Genomic DNA, 20,012 nt, shown 5'->3' with positions numbered 1-20,012 from the left:
CGTGTCTCTCAGCGTGTCTGTGCCCCACCGTCACGTGACCTAGTCCCGTGACCTTCCCTCTTGCCCTCAACTCCGAGAGTATAAGAGCAGCTGCCCCCGGACGCCAGGAGAGAGGCTCCGAATTCTTCAGTCGAGAAGCGTGCTCTCCCGTCTCTCCACTTCGGTCGACCTGACCGGCCGCTCTTTTGCGATGCTAGAATAAACAAGTTGTTCTGTTAGCAGTCGACTCATGCTTTGCCGGGACCTTCGGATGCTTCCAGTGTGCCCCAGGCCGCCAGGCCAACGCTACCCTTGGGGCTTGCGACCCATTTGCGACAACGGGCGCCAGCGGTCCGATTGCAATAACGGGTGTCAGCACTGAGGTTCCAACAGTACGCATTGACCTAATCAGTGTCCCTCCTTTTTCGTCCTCCTCTTCCCATGACTATATAATCAGCCACCTTTGACTTCAATACACAGTTTCAAGTAGCGCCCTGTCCTGTCTTTTGTTCCTTCTTTGTGTGTCGTTACCGTTGGCGCTTCATTTTTTGAAAGCTATGCACCAACCAGCCCCAACGTGTTTTACTACATGTTGCTTAACTGTTGCTTGTTCCTTGCAGTAGTCGCGGCGTTTTGTCGTCGTTACAAAGCGAGTCGCCGCAGCAGACATGCCGGCGCCAACGGATTGTTGACGAGGCGCATTCTTGTTTTCACAAAGCGAGTCATCGCAGCGGGCCGGGAAGAGTTCGACGGTCGCTTCCCCGAAGTTTGCCAGCCCCCGCAGGCCGATCGTCACAGTTGCTTCATGGCCCGGGAAATCTCGACTGGCCAGTTCTGATGACCGCTGGGCAGAAAGAGAATGGCTAGTGGCATGGGGGGCTGCCTTGGCTAGCAGCGACCAGCTGTGAAATGATGACACCGCCCCAAAACATCCAACAAAGACAGGCAACTGCAAAACGAACCCCACAACACGGGTCTGCGCCGAGATGAAGTATCTTGGATCTCACTTTAAACCCGCTATATATAGTTTTAAGAAAGCAAAAGTGCAGAAACAACAAATGCTGCATTTCGCTACGCCAATTTTTAAAGGAATTTCGTGCTGACAAATTGAGTAATCATAGATGGAGTCGTGCCAAATGGAGGTGATCTTTTCGGCTTAACAAAATTAACAATACCAAGCCTAAAATTTAGGCGGGATCACTAAACGCAGAATTCAAATTAGCCTGCTCAAAACATCCGCATTGCTATGCAACTTTCCCTTATATCGAACGGAGAAGTTGTACTCTTGCAAAGTGAGGCTCCATCGGAGCAGGCGGCCATTTATGTGTGACATTTGATTCAGCCACGTCAGAGGACAGTGGTCGGTCTCGAAGATGAACCTCGCTCCGTAAAAGTAACACAACTTCTGGGCTGCCCAAACTAAACAAGCACATTCCTTCTCTGAAGCGCTGTAGGCTTTCTCTCTTACAGTTAGTTTAAGGCTGGCATAGAGGATACGATGTTCCTCACTCTCGTCGCCGACGTGACCAAGTACCCCGCCCATACCCCTGTCGCTTGCGTCGCACAGCACTATGAATTCGTTTGCGTGGTCTGGCGCACGAAGCAGAGGACGAGAAACCAATAGCGTTTTCAAACCTTGGAAAGCGCTCTCTTTGTCCTTATCCCAGTTCACGTTACCCAGTGCTCCCTTTCGGAGGGTGTCCGTTGAAGGACTTGCTATTTGCGAGTAATTCGGAATGTACCGTTGATAGTACCCCACAAGTCCCAAAAATGAACGAATGTCTGTTTTCGTGCGCGGCTGAGAAAAACCTCAAATCGTAGCTATTTTCAGCTCAGCCGGCCGTCTCGTGCCCTGACCGACAACATGGCCCAGATAAGTAACCTGCGAGCAACAAAACGTATACTTCTCCGCCTTCATCGTTAAGCCGGCTTCCCTCAACCGTGAGAACACCTGCTTTTTGGTGCAATACGTACTGTTCCCAGAAGTCCGAAAAAAATGCTACATCCTCAAGATATGGTAAGGCGAACTCGTGCAAGTCTTTTAGGACAATATCCATTAACTTGAGAAGCTGAACGGGGCGTTCTTCAGCCCGAAGCTGAGTGCGAGAGGGCGAAAAGTGCCTACAGGTGAGATGAATGCGGCATAGCGGTTGGCACTTTCTGAAAGGGGAACTTGCCAGTATCCCCGCACGAGATCTATAGTTGAAATGCATTTAGTAGCGCAAACTCTTTTCATTCGTTTCTCAATGTTGGGTATCGGGTACAGCTGATTCCTAGTGATGGCACTTTACTTCCTGTAATCGACACACGGACGAGGGTCCTCATTAAGGGTTTCTACAAGTATTAGCGGTGACGTGTAATCCCTCTCAGCGGGCTCAATAACTCTCCCAACTCTAGCATGCGCTGTATCCCTGCCTCCATAATTTCTCTCTGTCGTGGGGATACCCTGTAAGGCTTTGATCTTACGGGTTCGTTTGACGTCCGCTCTATTTCATGCGTTATTACTTCGGTTCTATCTATCCAATCACTGAATCTGTCGAGATATTCCCCTAACAGCCCTCTTAGCTCATCTATCTGCTCGGGTCTAAGAGCGTGCGAGCTTACCGAATATTTTACCATTTCTACCAGGCTGATAGAAGTGGCAGATCGCCTTACACTCATTAACCTCGGTACTAGTGCCATCCTGCTCCATGATGGCAATGTTAATGACTCCGCTCCACTCTACGTACGGCTTCATCAAATTTCAGTGGTATGTTCTCACCTCCTTCCTGCGACCAGGCATGTTCATGGCATAGTTAGTATCTGAAAGTTTGTGTAGCACTTTAACGGGTCCGTCCCAGTGAACTTCAAGCTTGTTCCTTCTTGAAGGTTCCAGAATCATTACCTGGTCTCCGGCGTTAAACGTACGAAGCCTCGCATTCTTGTCGCAATAGAACATGGCGTTCTTTTGAGCTACTCCCATGTTCTTTTCGACTAGTTCTTCGGTTGCACTTAGCCGTTCCAGCAGATTTAGCACGTATTCTACCACTGTTCGACTCGCTCCTCCCCCATCTCTCTTAACATTCTCAGTGAAGAACGGACTGCTCTCCCATACACTAGTTCTGCGTGCGAGAGCCCTGTAGCCTCATGAGGAATCCTGCGCAAAGCAAAGTGGCCGGAAGACAATTCTCCCAGTAATCCTGGTGCTCGTAACATAGCGCCCGCAAAACTCGCTTAAACACTGAATGCCACCTCTCTACACTTTTTGACTGAGGGTGATAGACGGAACTGTGTATCAACTTTACCCCGCACTTTTGTAAGAATGTGGAAGTTAGTCGCTGGTGAATACTGATCCTTGATCCACCTGAATTTCGGCTGGAAACCGAACTCGTGCGAATACTTTCAAAAGCGCGTCTACTGCTTCGGTGGAGCTGAGCTCTTTCAGAGGGATTGCTTCTGGAAACTTTGTAGTCGGAAACAGCATGGTAAACAAGTACCTGTAACCCAACTTTGTCTTTAGTAGAGGCCCTGCCGTGTGTATCACAAGTCGTCTGCAAGGTTCTGATATTAAGGGCAGTATTTTTGTGGAGCTTTTCATGTTTCTCTTGGTTTACCCGAGCGCTGGCAGGGGTCTCATGATCTTACAAAGTTTTCTACGTCTTTGAAACAGCCAGGCCAGTAGTATTCCATAAGCAATCTTTCCTTTGATTTGTTTATGCCTAGGTGGCCACTCCACCCATTTCCACGACAGAGACTCAAAAGGTCCTCCCTGTACTTAGTAGGTACGACTAACTGATGTAGAATCCTACCCTTTCGGTCTCTGTAGTGCCGATACAACAATTCTCCTCTATCTTGTGTCATTACGTTGCGCCTAGTCATGCCTTTTTAAGCTGAGTGGTACAATTTTGCTAAGCTGTCATCATTCTTTTGCTCGGCTGCCAATGACTTTCTGTCCACACGTAAGAGCTGGTCAAAGTTCTTTGAGGCAGGTGATAGTAACGACCCTGTATAGCTTGCGAGTGCGCCAGCTGGCTCTTCCTGCAGGCGGGAACTTTGACACCCTAGTGATACGCTCTCATTGAGCTGGTCAGCTGGCAGACTTTCCTCAACCGTTTTTTCGTCCCTCAAGCCTAGCTCGGATTCGGTTACAGATGTTACCTCTTTTGCTACTTCCGCTGGAGCAGCTTTTGCATTTTCAGGCGAAAGCGACGCGAGTTTACGAGCTCGGCTTCACGTCAACGCCTGCACAACGCCCTCTCCCAGTCTAAGCCATTTGTCCCGCAGTAACTGATCCGACCGATTCGAAAAAATGTAAGGGTACTGCAGCGACAAAAAATTGGAAACTGCAGCCTCCGTCACGAGCTCCCCGAACGGTCCACTGATTCTGACTTTGGCCGTGGGCAGATACACGCTGTGTTCTTCTACAGCCTGTTTGATCCATGCTACTTCTCCAGTGAAGTCATCAACCATCACGTAAGACGGATGGACAATGTCCATAGTGGCGGCACTGTCTCGCAGCACGCGGCATGGTTTGCCATTAACTTGCAGGTCGTGAAGATGTGGACCTAAAAGTTCCATATTATCTTCGTTTCCATCCACGTAGGAGAAAACTATGCTAGGCTTCCCGCAGTTTACAGCGATATGTCTCAGTTTGTGGCACTTATAGCAGCGGATTGGTCTAAAAGATTCGAACTTTCTTTTCTGCTCTTTTTGTAGTTTCCCCGTTTGACTTCTCCTCGCTCTTTACAGAGGGCTTTTCCTCCCCGTCTGCAGGCTCCGATCGTCTAGTCTGCGAACCCTTTTTGAACGGAAATGGTTTCCGCCGTCCATTTCAACCATCCCAATTTCCGTCCCCGGCGTTCAGCTTTCTACGCGTTGCGTACTCTTCTGCTAAATCAACCGCCCTTTCTAGAGTGTTTACATTTCCTCTGTCTTGCACCCACAGCATTACAGATTGTGGGATGCTTCTGTAAAACTGCTCTAGACATATGCATTCAATAATCATATCTCTGCTCTCGTACGCTTCTGCGCTATTCAGCCACTTGACTAGGTTGGCCTTTAAGCTATATGTAAACTCCGGATATCCCTCGCTATACTTCTTGCCCATGCTTCTAAACCTTTGCCGAAAAGCTTCGGCTGAAAGGCGGTACTTTTTCAAAAGACTAGCCTTAACTTTCGCATAATCATATGCATCTTGGGCACCGAGTCTTGCGATTATTTCCGCCGCCTCACACGGCAATATAGACAACAGCCGCTGTGGCCATGTAGTCGGACCTAAGTACACCTTCTCGTAAGTCCTTTCAAAATTTCCGAGGAAGAATCCTATGTCGTTCCCGAACTCAAATGGCTTTAAGAGCCTGTCGATGCGGTATGATTCTGCCTCACTTGATCGTCCCAGAGCCCCTTCACTTCCTTGAGACAACCCAAACGCTTTCTTTCGAGCTCAAGTTGCATTTTTCTCAACTCGCGTTCCTGTTCTCTCTCTCTGTCCCGTTTCTGTCTTTTCCTAAAAAGTTCTAGCCCAATTTCAATGTCCTCCTCACTGGTCTTTTCGGGATTCAGCTTCAATAATTCCCATTTTAGCATTTCCTTGTGTATCTCTAGGCCAAGTTCCTCACAACAATCAACATTTCGTCTCTTAGCAGTATCCTTAACTCCATGATTGCTGCTTAACTGCCTTGGTCCTGGTCGCTAAACTTGCCTAGGAAAACAAAACCTAGCTAACAATCAACAATCCAGCTTCCCTACTGTTCTAAACTGAACAACCACGAAATGAAGCATAGAGAGTCAAAGCAAGAACTCTCCGCAGACACAGCACCACGTCGGAAGTGCATCTCACCACTGTCAGCCAGTTGTAATGGTTGGAGTCGGGCATGACATAGATGGTAGCTGGCCCATGCCGTCGTCCAACTCATCCACGCTGAGGACGTTGTTGAAGGGAGAGACTTAATTGTTGTCATCGAGAAAGAGGAATATGGGATTTATTTACAGTATATACATGAGAACGTTACAGTTCATCAGTCTAGCATGCCTGAAAGAGAATGCACACTGAACAGCCGACAACGGCTACTTAAATACACTGTCCTCCCTAGATCCCTAGGTGAGGGAAAACGGCCGTTCAACCGCTGACCGATTCGGAGCGGCCGAAGTCATCGTAGACGACCCGCCTTTGACGGGGAGGGTGTACACACTCACTTCCGCACAAGTTTCACTGACCTCACCAAGGTGAGACGGTTTTCGCAAGCACGGGCCTTGACCTGAGCAGGCGTCTTTCGGTCCCAGAGCTGACTCCGCAGACAGTGGCCGCCACGTCTGTAAATTGACTGAGACCCGTGAGACGGCGCCGCAAAACACCTCCTTCAATGAGTTCCACCGTTCCCAATAAACCATGACTGTGAAGGCGAATCCGCGAATAATGCTTGGTCCGCCGACTGCACCTAGACATCCCGGCGCCGCTCACTTGGGGACGCGGCGTATTGTAGTCCTTACAAAGCGAGTCGCCGCAGCAGACATGCAGGCGCCAACGGGTTGTTGACGAGGCGCATTCTTGTTTTCACAAAGCGAGTCATCGCAGCGGGCCGGGCAGAGTTGGACGGTCGCTTCCCCGAAGTTCGCCAGCCCCACTGGCCGATAGTAACACCCTGTCCTGCGGCAACGGCTTCCAGTTAGCGCCTGCGAGTTTCAATTTCATCGCCCCACCTAGCCTTTTGCCGTCCTCGACTGCACTTCCCTTGGCACCCCTTCTGTGACCGTAATGGTCTACCGGTTATCTATCTTACGCATTACATGAGCTGTCCAGCTCCATTTCTTTCTCTTAATGTCAATTAGAATATCGGGTATTCCTGTTTGCTCTCTGATCCACACCACTCTTTTCCTGTTTCTTAAGGTTATGCCTAACGTTTTTCGTTCTATCGCTCTTTGCGTAGTCCTTAATTTGCTCTCGAGCTTATTTTTCAGTCTCCAAGTCTCTGCCCCATATGTCAGTACCGGTAAAATGCACTGATTATAAACCTTCCTTTTCAATAATAGTAAGCTTCCAAACAGGAGCCGACAATGCCTGCCGTATGCGATTCAACCGATTCTTATTCTTCTATGAATTTCTTTTCATAATCAGGGTCCTCCGTGTTAATTGGCCTAGGTAAACATACACCTTCACAGACTAAAGAGGCTGACTGGCGATCGTGAACTCTTGTTCCTTTGCTCGGTTATTCATCACTATCTTTGTCTTCTGCAAACTAATCTTCAAACCCCTCTGACACTCTCTCTGGTAAGGCCCTTAATCGTTTGTTGTAACTTGTCTCCAGTGTTGCTGAAAAGAACAATGTGATCGGCAAACCGAAGGTTGCCGAGGTATTCGCCGTCGATCCTTACTCCTAAGCCTTCTCAGTTTAATAACTTGGGTACGTCTTCCAAGCACGCAGTGAATAGCACTGAAGAGATTGTGTCTCTTGTATGACCCCTTTCTTTATAGGTATCTTCCTACCCTTTTTGCGTAGAATTAAGGTAGCTGTGGAATCTCTGAAGATACTTACCATGATATTTACGTAAGCATCCTGTACTCCTTGCTTACGTAATGCCTCTATGACTGCTGGTATCTCGACTGAATCAAATGCCTTTTCGTAATCTATAAAAGCCATATGGAGATGCTGATTGCACTCAGCGGATTACCCGATTACGTGTTTGATGACATGGATGTGATCCATCGTAGAGTATTCCTTCCCGAAACCTGCCTGTTCCCTGGATTGACTAAAGTCCAATGTTGCTCTTATTTTATAGGAAATTATCGTGGTGAATATTATATATAATATCGGATATAAGCTAATGGGCCATATAATTTTTTAATTCTTTAACGTCTCCTTTTTTGTGGATTAGTGTAACGTTGGCATTCTTCCAGTTCTCTGGCACCCCTGAAGCCGATAGACAGTTTGTAGGGCCGCTGGTTTTCCAAGCATTATGTCTCCACCCTTCTTAATTATATCGACTGGTAATCCATCTTCTCCTGCCGCTTTTGGTCATTTCCTGACTTGCAAGGCGCTTCAAACTTCGTCGCTAGTTATAGAAGGAGCTTCTGTAACCTGTTTATTACTACTTTGAATAGAGGTACCGTGGCTCCTTTGGGTACTGTACACATCAGTATAGAATTCTTCTGCTGCTTTTACTATATTCTCGAGATTGCTAGCGATATTACCCTGCCTATCTTTCAGTGTATACATCTTGGTTTGTCCGATGCCTAGTTTCCTTCTTGCTGTTTTCAGGCTGCGTCTATTTTTTACTGCTACCTCAGTCTTGCTGACGTCATAATTTCGAATATCCTTTATTTTCATGTTGTTTAGTTTTGACAGTTCCGCGAATTCTATCTGATCTCTTGAGTTGGACACTTTCCTTCTTTGTCGTTTCTGTATTAGGTCCTTTGTTACTTCGGACAGATTAGCTACTGGTTCCATTGGTGCCTTACTTGCCACCTCAATTGCTGCTTCTGAAGCCAGTCTAGTTAGGGTTTCATTCATTGCCTCTATGCCATTTTTATCTCCCTGTTCTAAGGCTGCATTTATATTTGCAAGTGCCAACATGAATTGGTCTTTTACCGTTTCTGCGTCTAGGTTGGCCTGTTTATTCTTGACCAATTTTACTTTTTGTTCAAACTGAGGTGAATCCTAGCACTCACTAACCTATGATCACTGCACTTTACCGTACCTAACACTTCTACATCCTTCACTAGGTTAGGATCAGCAGGAATTATGAAATCAATTTCATGTCATGTTTCATCATTAGGGCTTTTCCAGGTCCACTTTTTTGTTGTAACACTTCTTGAAGAAGGTGTTCATTATTTATCAGGCCATCGTATTCATCATCATATTATATGGCCATCATGAAATCTGCGTAGTGTTTCTGGGCACATGCTGGCCAGGGTCACGACTTTGCGGCCCTCAGTAGCACGCCGCTTACAGTTGAAAGTTCCGTCGCGAAGGGTTTATGCTGGCCTTCCACTGGCTGGTTAGTCTGAAGGCTGGTGATGACGTTGTGCAAGTAGCAGTCAATGCGTGCATCTTTAGCCAGGCGATCAACATGGCATCGCTTACAAGTTGAGAGACAGCACTTACGGCATGAACTTCGATGTCTTCGATGTCTTCGTCCGCCTCGTCTGTTTGGGGCTTCCTGACCGAAGCACGCGACAGCATGTCTACCAGCACAAATTGCTTACCTGGAACAAACTACAATTCAAAATTTTATCTGAGCAAACGAAGAAAGAAACGTTGCAGTCTCGGTTGCATTCCGGCGATTGCGTTTTGCGAAATGTTTATAAGGAGGCGGTGGTCTGTTTCGAGGATTGCCATGCGACCGTACAGAAAACGGTGAAATTTCTCATACCCGTTTACTACAGCCATTGCCTCCTTCTAGATCTGCGAATATCGTTTTTGATCGTCCGCAAGTCCTCGCGAGGCATTTGCAACATGTTTCCATGCGTCCCCATAAAGTTGTAGCAAAGCTGAGCCAATGCCGTTTTGTGATGCTTCTGAGGCAACGTTAGTATCTCATACTGGGTCAAAGATAGCCAGCACGGGCTGGCTGCTGAAATCGCTACCGAGACGCCTCCAATCTTTCGCATGGTCTTCTATCCATTCATGTCAGGGCTCGTAGCACCGTTATTTCTTCTGCTAGTGGCGGCAGGAATTTAGCGAAATAGTTGACATCTAGCATCCTTTGAACGCTTTTCTTGCCACTCGACTGAGTCGGGGCTTGACCGTACGCCGCTTTCGGAAATGGCGTGAGCAAGGAAGGAAATTTCCGTAACGCCTATTTCGCATTTCTCAGCATTCAACGTCACTCCCGCTTGGCGTGCGGACTGGAAGACAGTGCGCAGCCTGTCGTCGTGTTCTTTTTCTGAAGCGCCCCACGCCAGTATGTCATCCGCATACATGCCCACGCCGGGTATTGCGCCAAAGATCTCGCTCATGCATTTCCGAAATACTTCGGATGCTGACCCTACGCCAAAAGGAAGGATCATAAAGCGATAAAGGCCAAAAGGGGTTGAAGAAGTGCGTATTGTGGATGTTTCTTCATGCAACGGAGTGTGGTGAAATCCCGACTTAGCGCCTAATCCGGAGAAAGAAATTCGCTCCTGCTAGCTCTGCTTATAGGTCCTCTTGGCGGGGCATCTGAAAGCGCTCCCTCTTCAGACTCATTAAATCTTCTGGGATCGATGTATATTCTTAGCCTGCCGTCTTTCTTTTTGGCGATAAGTAACGGAATTACACAGTCCGTTGGTTTTTCTACCTTGGCTATGATGCCTGCGTTCAGCATGCGTTCGTGTTCTGCCCAGAGTGGCCCTTGCGCAGCTGCGACCCCTCTGGCATGGACCACTCTGGCATGGAGTGGGCATGGACGCACGACAGGAATGATGGCCTCACGCATCTTTTTGTTCATTCCACAGGTATTCGGTGCCCTGGTCCTTGGCTGGGAATGTTATGCTGTCTCTCGTCACGGCGGAGCGCTCTACAACGGTTCGTTAACCACGGAAGCAAGTTTTCAAGACATCTGTGCCTCACCTACCTCATCTTATCCTGGTGACTGCTGCTTGCCACCAAATGAGATGCTCCCTGTCGACCAGTGCCTCACCGGCAACGGTACAGTTGGTGACCCCTGCGACGAAACTGCGATGGCGGGTGCTTTCCCAGCTTCCATGTCCTCTGGCAGGGCAGTTGCGTCACAGGTCACTTGTCACCTGATGTGCACTGCGCATCTTCAACGTCTTCGGCTGCGCCGATAGCGAGTCAACTTAAAGCCGGCGCTCCGAACGAAATCTTCAGTGGGCGTGGACGCACGACAGGAATGATGGCCTCGCGCCTCTTTTTGTTCATTCCATAGGTCAGTTGCCTTTCCATATCAAGACTACAATCCGACGATCCATTTATAATCGTGCTTCCATGCCCAGAAGCAGTTCTTGGTCCTTTTTGTTCTTTGTTATTGCTTTTGTGCGGTGACGTTGAGAGTAATCCCGGTCCTCCGAGAGAACAACAATCAGATACATTATCCGAAGTTTTGAAAACCTTACGCGATTTTTATCAAAGGTCTAAAAGAATGGAGGATAACCAAAAAGCAATGCTGGACACTATTACAGAGTTAAAGACGCATCAGGAATTGGTGGCGGAAGCGGTATCTGAAATTCAAGAAAGACTTGCGACGGTAGAAAATCAGACCGGTAGTTTTGAAAAATGGCAGCATGAACTTGGTGACGTGCGTGAAGCGGTTGGGAATGTAGCAAAGGACGCTGCATTCCTACGCTCCTGACTGGATGATGCGGAAGACCACTCTCGTAGAAGTAATCTACTTTTTTATGGTTTAACGGAAATCGCCACCGAATCCGCTGTTCAATCGGAGGAAAAGACACTGGACATTCTAACAAACACTCTAAGGCTCAGAATAACTAGTGACAGCATATCGCGCGCACATCGCATTGGTAGATTCAGTCCAGAGAAGTCTCGTCCGTTGATAGTAAATTTTGCTGCCTATAAAACGAAGGAAGAAATATTATCGAACCGCCCCATGCTAAAAGAAATGAGTATCTCTGTTAGTGAAGATTTCAGTCCCGCTGCACGTTACGCCAGGAACTCTTATCGAATACGGAAAAAGTCAGAATGTACTATTTAAATTAAGATATAACAAGCTACTAATTGGTAGAAAATGCTATGTATACGACGCCACTGAGCAAAAGGTCTGTGAATTGAAGCCGTTAAGTAGTACCTCAGATGATGCCACGGCGTCTGTTCTATCCTTAAGATCAGGCCGCAATGTACTAACAGCTCGCCCACAGGGTAACGCGAGGAGTAGGGACCTCGATCATATAATACTAAGACTACCGGATCTTTTTACTAATATTCGTAGCTTCTTACCTAAAAAAGATGATCTCTATAGCCTAATAAATGATTGTGATGAAGACATAATTGCATTAACCGAAACGTGGTCGACGAGTGAAGTAGCAAACTCATAGTTTTCTGAGCAAACTCTGAGGGAATTTTCTTGTAGGGGTGACGTCTTCCGTTATTCTTTTTTTGTTAGAACTGTTCGAGATTGGAACAGTTTGCCATCGACCATTGTATATATTACAGAAAATGATGCTTTTTACCATGCGTTGAAATAATTTGTTGATGTATTGATTCAAGTTTGTAACCTCCCTGCTGTAATGCCCTACGGGGCGATGCAGGTAACTAATAAATAAATAAATAAATAAATAAATAATATTTACCGTACTAATCGCGCTAACACACTAGGCGGTGGTGTTTTAATTGCTGTTAATGAATGTTTTGACTGTTTCCCTGTAGCCATATCATGTAACATTGAATGTGCATGGTGCTGCATTTCTGTAAATTTCAAAAAGGTTGGGATCGGTGTTTGTTACCGACCACCATCATCAGACCCGACCTTTTGCGATAGCATGTAAGATTGCTTGTGCCAGATAAGTGTTCGCTTCCCCGGAGCGCCAATATTACTCATGGGTGATTTTAACTTCCCGAATATTTCCTGGTCAAGCACGTGTCATTTGTTAAATACAACTTCCGCAGAATCGAAGCATTTTGTAAAGATATGTGCTGATTTCAACTTGGTTGAGGTAGTTACTTCCTCTACACGTGTAACGAACACCACATCATCTCTTTTAGATCTTGTTTTAACATCATCAACAGATATCATATCTAAAGTTACACACTTACCCGGCTTGAGCGATCATGACGTCTTGCATTTTTTCATTAGCCTGGCAATTCTACCATCCCAAAACAGTATTAAAACCATTCGTGATTATAAAAACGGCAACTTCACTGCTATCAACTATAACTTGCTCTTTTCCTTGATAATTATCTGCCTAAAGTTGCTGAGCGCTCACTGGATACTAACTGGAATATATTCAAAGTAAAAAATCATGATCTTGTTAACAAGATTATTCCAAAGAGGCGCGTTTTTTCGTATAACAATGCTTCATGGTATACTAAATCTTTGAAACGCCTATCTAACAGAAAAAAACGTCTTTTTCGCACAGCTAAGCGGATGGAAAGCCAGGCTAAATGGTCTGCTTACAAAGAAGCTGCCTCGGCCTGCTCATCTGCGATAAAGAATACAAAATTTTCTTTTTTCAATAATACCATTCCGAACATGCTCATAAATAATCCAAGAAGCTTCTGGAATGTAGTAAGGCCTAGTGCATCGAAAATCATATCACTTAGCACGTGTTCCGGTGAGCCTATACCTCGGCAGCCTTGCGCTACGATTTTAAATAATGTATGTATAAAAGCTTTCACTCCTTCAGCACATGATAACGACCTTCCAAGGCTACCATGCTGCAATTTTTTTCTATGGATCCCGTAATTTTTAACTTTACTGGCATAAAAAAAAATAATAGACACTCTTAAACTTACGTCTTCTTGTGGAATATTATAGACAAAATCACGACGAAATTTCTAAAAAATACTTGTGAGTATTCCTCTATCATCTTAGAGAGCATTTCTTCACAATCGTACCTGTCTTCATCCTTGCCTCATGACTGGAAAACAGCAATGATTATGCCTATCCACAGGTCTGGCGAAACTCAAGATCCTTTTAACTACAGGCCCATATCGATTACCTCAGTACCGTGCAAAATTATGGAGCACATCATATTTTCTAACCTCGTCAGCTTTCTCGAAGAAAATAATTTTTTCTCTAGCAGTCAACATGGCTTTCGCAAATTTTTTACTTGTCAGACTCAGCTGGTAACTTTCACTAATGACTTACATGTATATCTTGATAGCGGTTTTTTGACTGATTGCATATTTTGGGATTTTTCTAAAGCTTTTGACAAGGTGAAACATGTACTGCTACTACACAAACTAAGCGCACTCAACACTGACCCGGGAGTACTCAGCTGGATCCAATTGTTCCTTTCTTCTCGTTCCCAGTTTGTTGTAACTAATGACTCCACATCTCACGCGGCTCCAGTTGAATCTGGTGTTCCACAAGGGTCTGTTCTTGGTCCTCTTTCATTTTTAATATATATTAACGATTTACCTGATAACATTTCCTCACAAATTTGTTTATTCGCTGACGACTGTGTTATATATCGGAAAGCGACTAATGCATCTGATATAGCAACCCTTCAATCCAATATAAATAACATATCTAACTGGTGCCTCACTTGGTGCATGGAACTCAACATTAATAAATGCAAATCTATGCGGATTTCTTGTTCTAACACAACTTGCCCTGCCTACGCCCTTAATCACTGCCCCCTTCAATCCGTTACATGCTACCGTTATCTTGGCATTCATATAACTAGCGATCTTTCTTGGAAGCAGCATGTGCCGTACGTAATATCTAAAGCTAACCGTTCCTTAGGATATTTGAAGAGAAATTTTTCGCTTGCGCCAGTTTTATTAAAACGGCTGTTGTACATGACATACATCTGCCCCCAATTAGAATATGCCTTATTCGTTTGGGCTCCTCATCAGTTCACATTAATTAACGAAATTGAATCAGTGCAACATCGCTCGGTTCGTTTCATCTTAGCTAACTACCATCGCACTGCTAGTGTTACATTAATGAAGAGTACCCTTCAAATTCTATTATTGTCTCTTCGCAGAAAGGAATCACGCATTTCCCTTTTTCATAAAATCTACTACCACATCGCATCTCTTCGCCCTCTTTGGATCCAACCTGCGCCTGATTATTCGGCTCGTCGTGACCACTTACATAAAGTTAACGTACCCCGTCATAACACCGACGCGTGCTCACAATCATTCCTTCTTAGGACTTCAGTCGACTGGAATAATATACCTACATCATTAGTAAGCATCAGTGACCCCACTCGTTTTAAGAATGCACTAATCAACATAAAATAATGTATGGTGGCAAATGGCATAATTATGTACTTATTCGTGAACATTGTCTGCTTGCTAAAGTGTATTCTTTCTGCATTTTCATGTTATGTAAGTCTCGGTTATTTGTTATGAATGCATTTCTACTTTTTTCATATTGCTTTTGTTCCTTGGAAATTCCTTGAACTAATCCTGTATTTTTTACTCTTGGAATGTATTCTAGCCCCTCCCCTCTGCAATGTACAATTATGTACCTTGAGGGTATCACAAATAAATAAATAAATAAATAAATAAATAAATAAATAAATAAATAAATAAATAAATAAGGGCACGCGTCTGACCATTTGGAAGGTTGGCATGACGTCTTATCGCACTACCATCCTGTACTGCCGTTGCAGGCATCCGGTGCCAGTGAAGGTGTCGTTGTATCCATGCATGAATTGTGCAATAGCTGTTGCTGCCATTGCATTGAGCGACCGAACGAAGAGTCCCAAGCATTCACTCGCTTCAAGGCCAATAATTGCTTATTGCTGTTTGACGACAGAAAGTCTACGTTGACGGCCGCCTTGCCTACAGTGACCTTTAGTCTGACTACTCCGAAGTGCTTGATGATTCCTCCCTCATAGCACGAAACGGCGTTGCTCTCCCTTGGCTGTGTGGTTGGGCGCAAGATGCGACACACACTATGCGTCAGCAAGTTCGCGTGTGCCCTGGTGTCCAGCTTCAGGTTGGAGGGTTTGTTGGCCATTCGCGCTTGCACTAGCCGATCATGGTGGCGTACAACTCCGTCCACTAATACTTTGAGAATTGTGAAGTCCTTATCGGTGCTGACTTCGGCCTGTTCATGCCTGTTGCTTTTGCATCGCACTGCAAAGCGGTTCTTGCCTCTACATCTGCGGCTGGTTCGTCCAAACGCCGGGCTATTTCTTGGGCCATGCTCACGACCTCACTACGGCATCGAAAAACTGTGGGTTGGTAAGTTTCCTTCGATCTTGCTTCGACACGGTCGACCTTCTGTACAGCTGATAACTCGGTGGACTTGCAAACTTTCTCTGCTCTTGCCAGAGTCAACTTGTTGGCACGAAGAAGCTTCTCGCGCACATTGTCGTACTAATTCTAAATACAGTGTGGTCATGGATCACCGAATCTTCTGTAACGCCGAAGTTGCATGATCGTGCGAGCTGCCTTAGGTCCCGTAGGAATTGTTCGAAAAGCTCACCTTCTGCTTGGACTCGTTGCCTAATTATGTATCACTCGTGTACTTCATTCACCTACGCTGTGCAGTACCCATACAGTTTCTTGGTTAAAGTGGCATAGTGCTCCTTCTGGTCGTCTTCGGTGAAGGTGAAGTTAAAGATTTCCAAGAGATCATCGCCTGCCAGGCTGACCAGCACTGCAGTCTTCGTAGCTTGATCACGAAACTTGTTTCTCGGTCCCGTGGCGGTCATCAAGAGCTCGAATTTTTGCTTGAAAAGCTTCCATTGGCTAGCGACATCACAACTCAGATGAAGCGGCTTGGCAGGCTTTACTAATTCCACATTGGTTTTTTTTTGGTTGCGGTTCACTGGCGACGGTTGCCGAACAGCACTTCTGATACCATGTTTCGTGTCGTTCATGCAAGCAATGCGACCAAATCAAGCGACGAATTTATTCAGTGAAGGCAGGAGAGGGAACATGCTTGTGGAGGGATGCGAAGGCACGCGTTAAGTTGCTGGTGGCGAGAATGAGCAGTGACAGCAATCACTTAAACATGTGCGTCCAATGCTCTTGGCTTTATCAAGCACGATACACTAAGCTTTACAAATTTCTTGTTTTAGTCCGAGAACAAAGGGGGTCACCCGAGGGGCCCGATTATTATTATTCGTATCATGAAAAGCCAACAAAGACACCAAGATCAAGATAGGGGAAATTAATTGTGCTCAGTAAATGGAATAAAGAAATAATAAATTAATGGCAATGAAAGTGAATGAAAAAACAACTTGCCGCATGTGTGGAACGATCCTAAATCTTTGCATTACGGGTGCTAGGCTCTATAGCCAACTGAGCTACCGCGGAGCCGTTTTTCGATCCTCTTTTTTGTGTAGTTATGTGTTACTACTAGAACTAACCTTGGGAGTGCTAGCCAGCGCCACCGCGCACAAACCTTGGCGGCGGATGTGGAACATCCTTTCTGCCGCAGGCGTCACGAGTGCGTGATCTTTCTGGGTGAAGGCAACCGGTCAATACACCCGCACATGGTACCTGGAGGCATCAATACGTATGACATCCGCAATACGTATGACGCGTTCACAGAAAAAGAATATTTTCAAAATGATGGTTTAAGCAAGGTTGACACTTGTTCTTGTTATGCGGTAGCACTGATTCTCATCGATGGACGAACCTCGCCCATACAATGTGCTCGCTACCCATTAGAGCAGCGAAGAAAGAAAGGGCTGCGCCGAGCTGAATAACACGCAGGGGCGAGCTGTATCACGGTGAAAGTAATCAAGTTTTCTTAAACTTTTCTTGCGAAGGTCAGTACTGCAGCACACGACTGTATACCTTTATTTCGCCCGCCCTTGTATAAGACGTTCAAGACGGCATTTTGCTGCAATGCGGCTAAATCAGTGCATACATTAACGCGCCAAAGCGACCGCGCAGTTTCCTGAAAATGGCATCAAACGGCTTTCGTGAGATGCTGAACGCGCTGGGCAGCAACAAAATTCGAATGTCTACGGCAACGGAGCAACTAGGGGTCCGAACACACAGCACGCGCTGCACAGCGACACACAGTATTACAGCCCAGACACTGTGGGTCGCCAGCGTCTGCAATACATCGTCAAAAAAGGTCCGACAAATCATTACGAGTGCGCCACGACAACTTAGCTGTAATGACGAGAAGCCGCCGCCGTACACGCATGTGTACACACTGATGACTACCAGACGTCTCCAGGAGCAATCCAACCTTAACGGGGTGACGACTGCGACCCCACTCGACTTCGCAGAGAAAGTTTTCTAGAGCATTCCGTATATAATGTCTACGAACCTGCCGACTAACATTTCAAATACTCGAGCATAGCACATCGGCCGACAGCTTCAAGTTGCCGTCACGTAACGAGCGCACGCGCTGCGGAGCAGTGGAGTCCAACCCAACTGACGTCACACGCAAAAGTGCGCCACTCAAAGATCTCGGGGCTAATAGCAAACTCTGTGAATTCACCTGCTAAAAATTGAGATATGGCACCTATGTAATGCCAGCCATTTCAAGTAATGCACCGGAAGAGGCAGCATAACACTGTCCGCAACGAGAGCCTTTATACACATTTGCACTGCCTAAAAAGAAGAAAAAGGTAAACAGTGTGAATGTACTTATGATCGCCCGCCGTTCGAAGTACTTTCAAGCTGAAGCTTCACTGTCACGGCGTCTAAATCCCGGACTTAGCACCGGCTTCGCTGTTTTGCAGCTACGTTATCGTATTTACTTCGGCCATGAATCTATGCAGTTAGCGCTGAAACCGTGCACTCACTTCTCCAGGGCATCCAGTTTCTTGATGAGTCGTTCATTCTCCCTGCAGACGAGCTCGTGGTCCCTCACCAGCATCTCCCGCAAGTGGTGCATCGTGGCGTTCTCGGTTCTGCGAACGAGGGCGCTCCCATCACACTGTGCCCGCAATGTAACGTTATCTATCATCAATGGCCCGTATTCACATTGCTCATAAAACGTAACAGTGCCTCGTTAGCGGCCTGCTGCGGTACAGAAGGATGCCATGCAACCGCATGGCGCTTACGTGGCAGCATTTTTGTGAATATGAACCTAGGTGCTCACGTCAGCTACAGGAGAAATGTGGCCGTTCCGAGTAATTCTTACAATGGCATCATGAAGGTTAATTTCGAACGTCATCGCGAGTTCTCATCGTATCCTCTCTAAAGGTAATTAGTCCCCGCCCCCCCCCCCCATCACAAAAAATATTTAGCAATACCTGTTCTTTTAGTCTCGAAATATTATGATTTGACTGTTCTGAGAACGTCCTATAGGGAAAATTATTTAGAATATTAAAACTGCTCAAAGCATGCACGCTGACTTAAGTATGCCATCTTGCTAGTTTGTACGATGAGATGGTTACAGGTAGAGCGAAAGTGATATAGACACAGAAAGAAACGCAATCGCTAGCGCCAATATAAATCGATCTTAATGCAAAATGAGCTTAGGTTCATGGTAAGAAAGAAAGAAATAAAGAAAGAAAGAAAGACAAAATGAAAGAAAGACAGAAAGGAAGACGGAAACACAGAAAGAAAGACAGAAAGAAAGACAGAAAGAAAGAAAGAACACACAATATGAAGTGCTTATTCTTGTTCTTGAATGACACAATTGCCGCAAGAAGCATACACGAAAAGCAAAGGAAACACGTGAGACGACCCAGGCGGCACCAACGGATTTATTTCAGTCGCAACCCTGGAATAAATATGGAGAAAAGAACAGACGCAAACGGACTCATTCACACCAACTGGGAAAGCCAGCTTCCGAAGAAACTAATCTCTGAATCGTACAACTGTATTGAAATCTCCCCTTGTCTTTTTAATATGAAAAACTTCCCTTAATTCCCGAGACGTCTGATACTTGCTTCTGCTAAGTAGGTACAGTTGTGGCAAAATACATGCCACAACCTATGCTGAATGCCAGACCGGAGTTGTTTATGAGATACCTCTCATGTGCTGCAAATCCTATGTGGGACTGACTGGCCGCAGTCTTAATGAGCGAAACAGGGACATGCTTTAAATTTAGAAAAAATGAACTCGCACATTTGCCCGCGCACTGCAAGGTCTGCATATGTGAGCCGCGGTGTCAAGAGATAAAGGTTCTCGACAGGAGCAAGTATCAGACGGTTTGGGGATTATTGGAAGCTTTCCATATAAGAAAATTAAGCGGAGACTGCATTAGAGACACGTCAATAAACTTGTGTAACTCGGAGACTAGTTTCTTTGAAAGCTGGTTGCCCCAGCAGGCGTGAATGCGTCTGTCTGCGCAAGTTCTTTTATGTATATTTATTCCAGGGTTGCGCCTGAAATAAATCAGTCGGTACTGCCGCCTTTGTTGTCCCATCTGTGTTTCAACTGCCATGTGAGCGTTTTTTTTTCTTCTGCGGCATTTATGCCACTCAGAAAGAACCAACTAGGCCAAGAGCAACTACTATTGTAGCATATTCTTGTCCTGACAAAGACAGTCCCCTTGTGTTT

General features: G+C 45.9%; 1 protein-coding gene and 1 pseudogene across 10 annotated transcripts in view; both read right to left on the bottom strand.

Moving 5' to 3' along the window:
• Nucleotides 1–20,012, bottom strand: part of LOC135896749 (kinesin-like protein KIF12) — a 535,077-nt gene that overhangs the window by 153,523 nt on the left and 361,542 nt on the right. For all 10 annotated transcript variants that reach the window (XM_065425246.1, XM_065425247.2, XM_065425245.1 and 7 more), the window contains exon 13: nucleotides 18,305–18,412. In XM_065425246.1, the coding sequence (XP_065281318.1) occupies nucleotides 18,305–18,412 (108 nt within the window). The remainder of the gene's footprint in view (nucleotides 1–18,304; nucleotides 18,413–20,012) is intronic.
• LOC135896763 (uncharacterized) lies at nucleotides 3,592–5,618 on the bottom strand (annotated as a pseudogene).

Source organism: Dermacentor albipictus, chromosome 2 (assembly GCF_038994185.2).
Source record: "Dermacentor albipictus isolate Rhodes 1998 colony chromosome 2, USDA_Dalb.pri_finalv2, whole genome shotgun sequence".
In the NCBI taxonomy this organism is placed as follows: Eukaryota; Metazoa; Arthropoda; class Arachnida; order Ixodida; family Ixodidae; genus Dermacentor; species Dermacentor albipictus.
The sequence above is the reverse complement of the archived record's forward strand: the minus strand, read 5'-3'. Positions and strand labels throughout refer to the sequence as shown.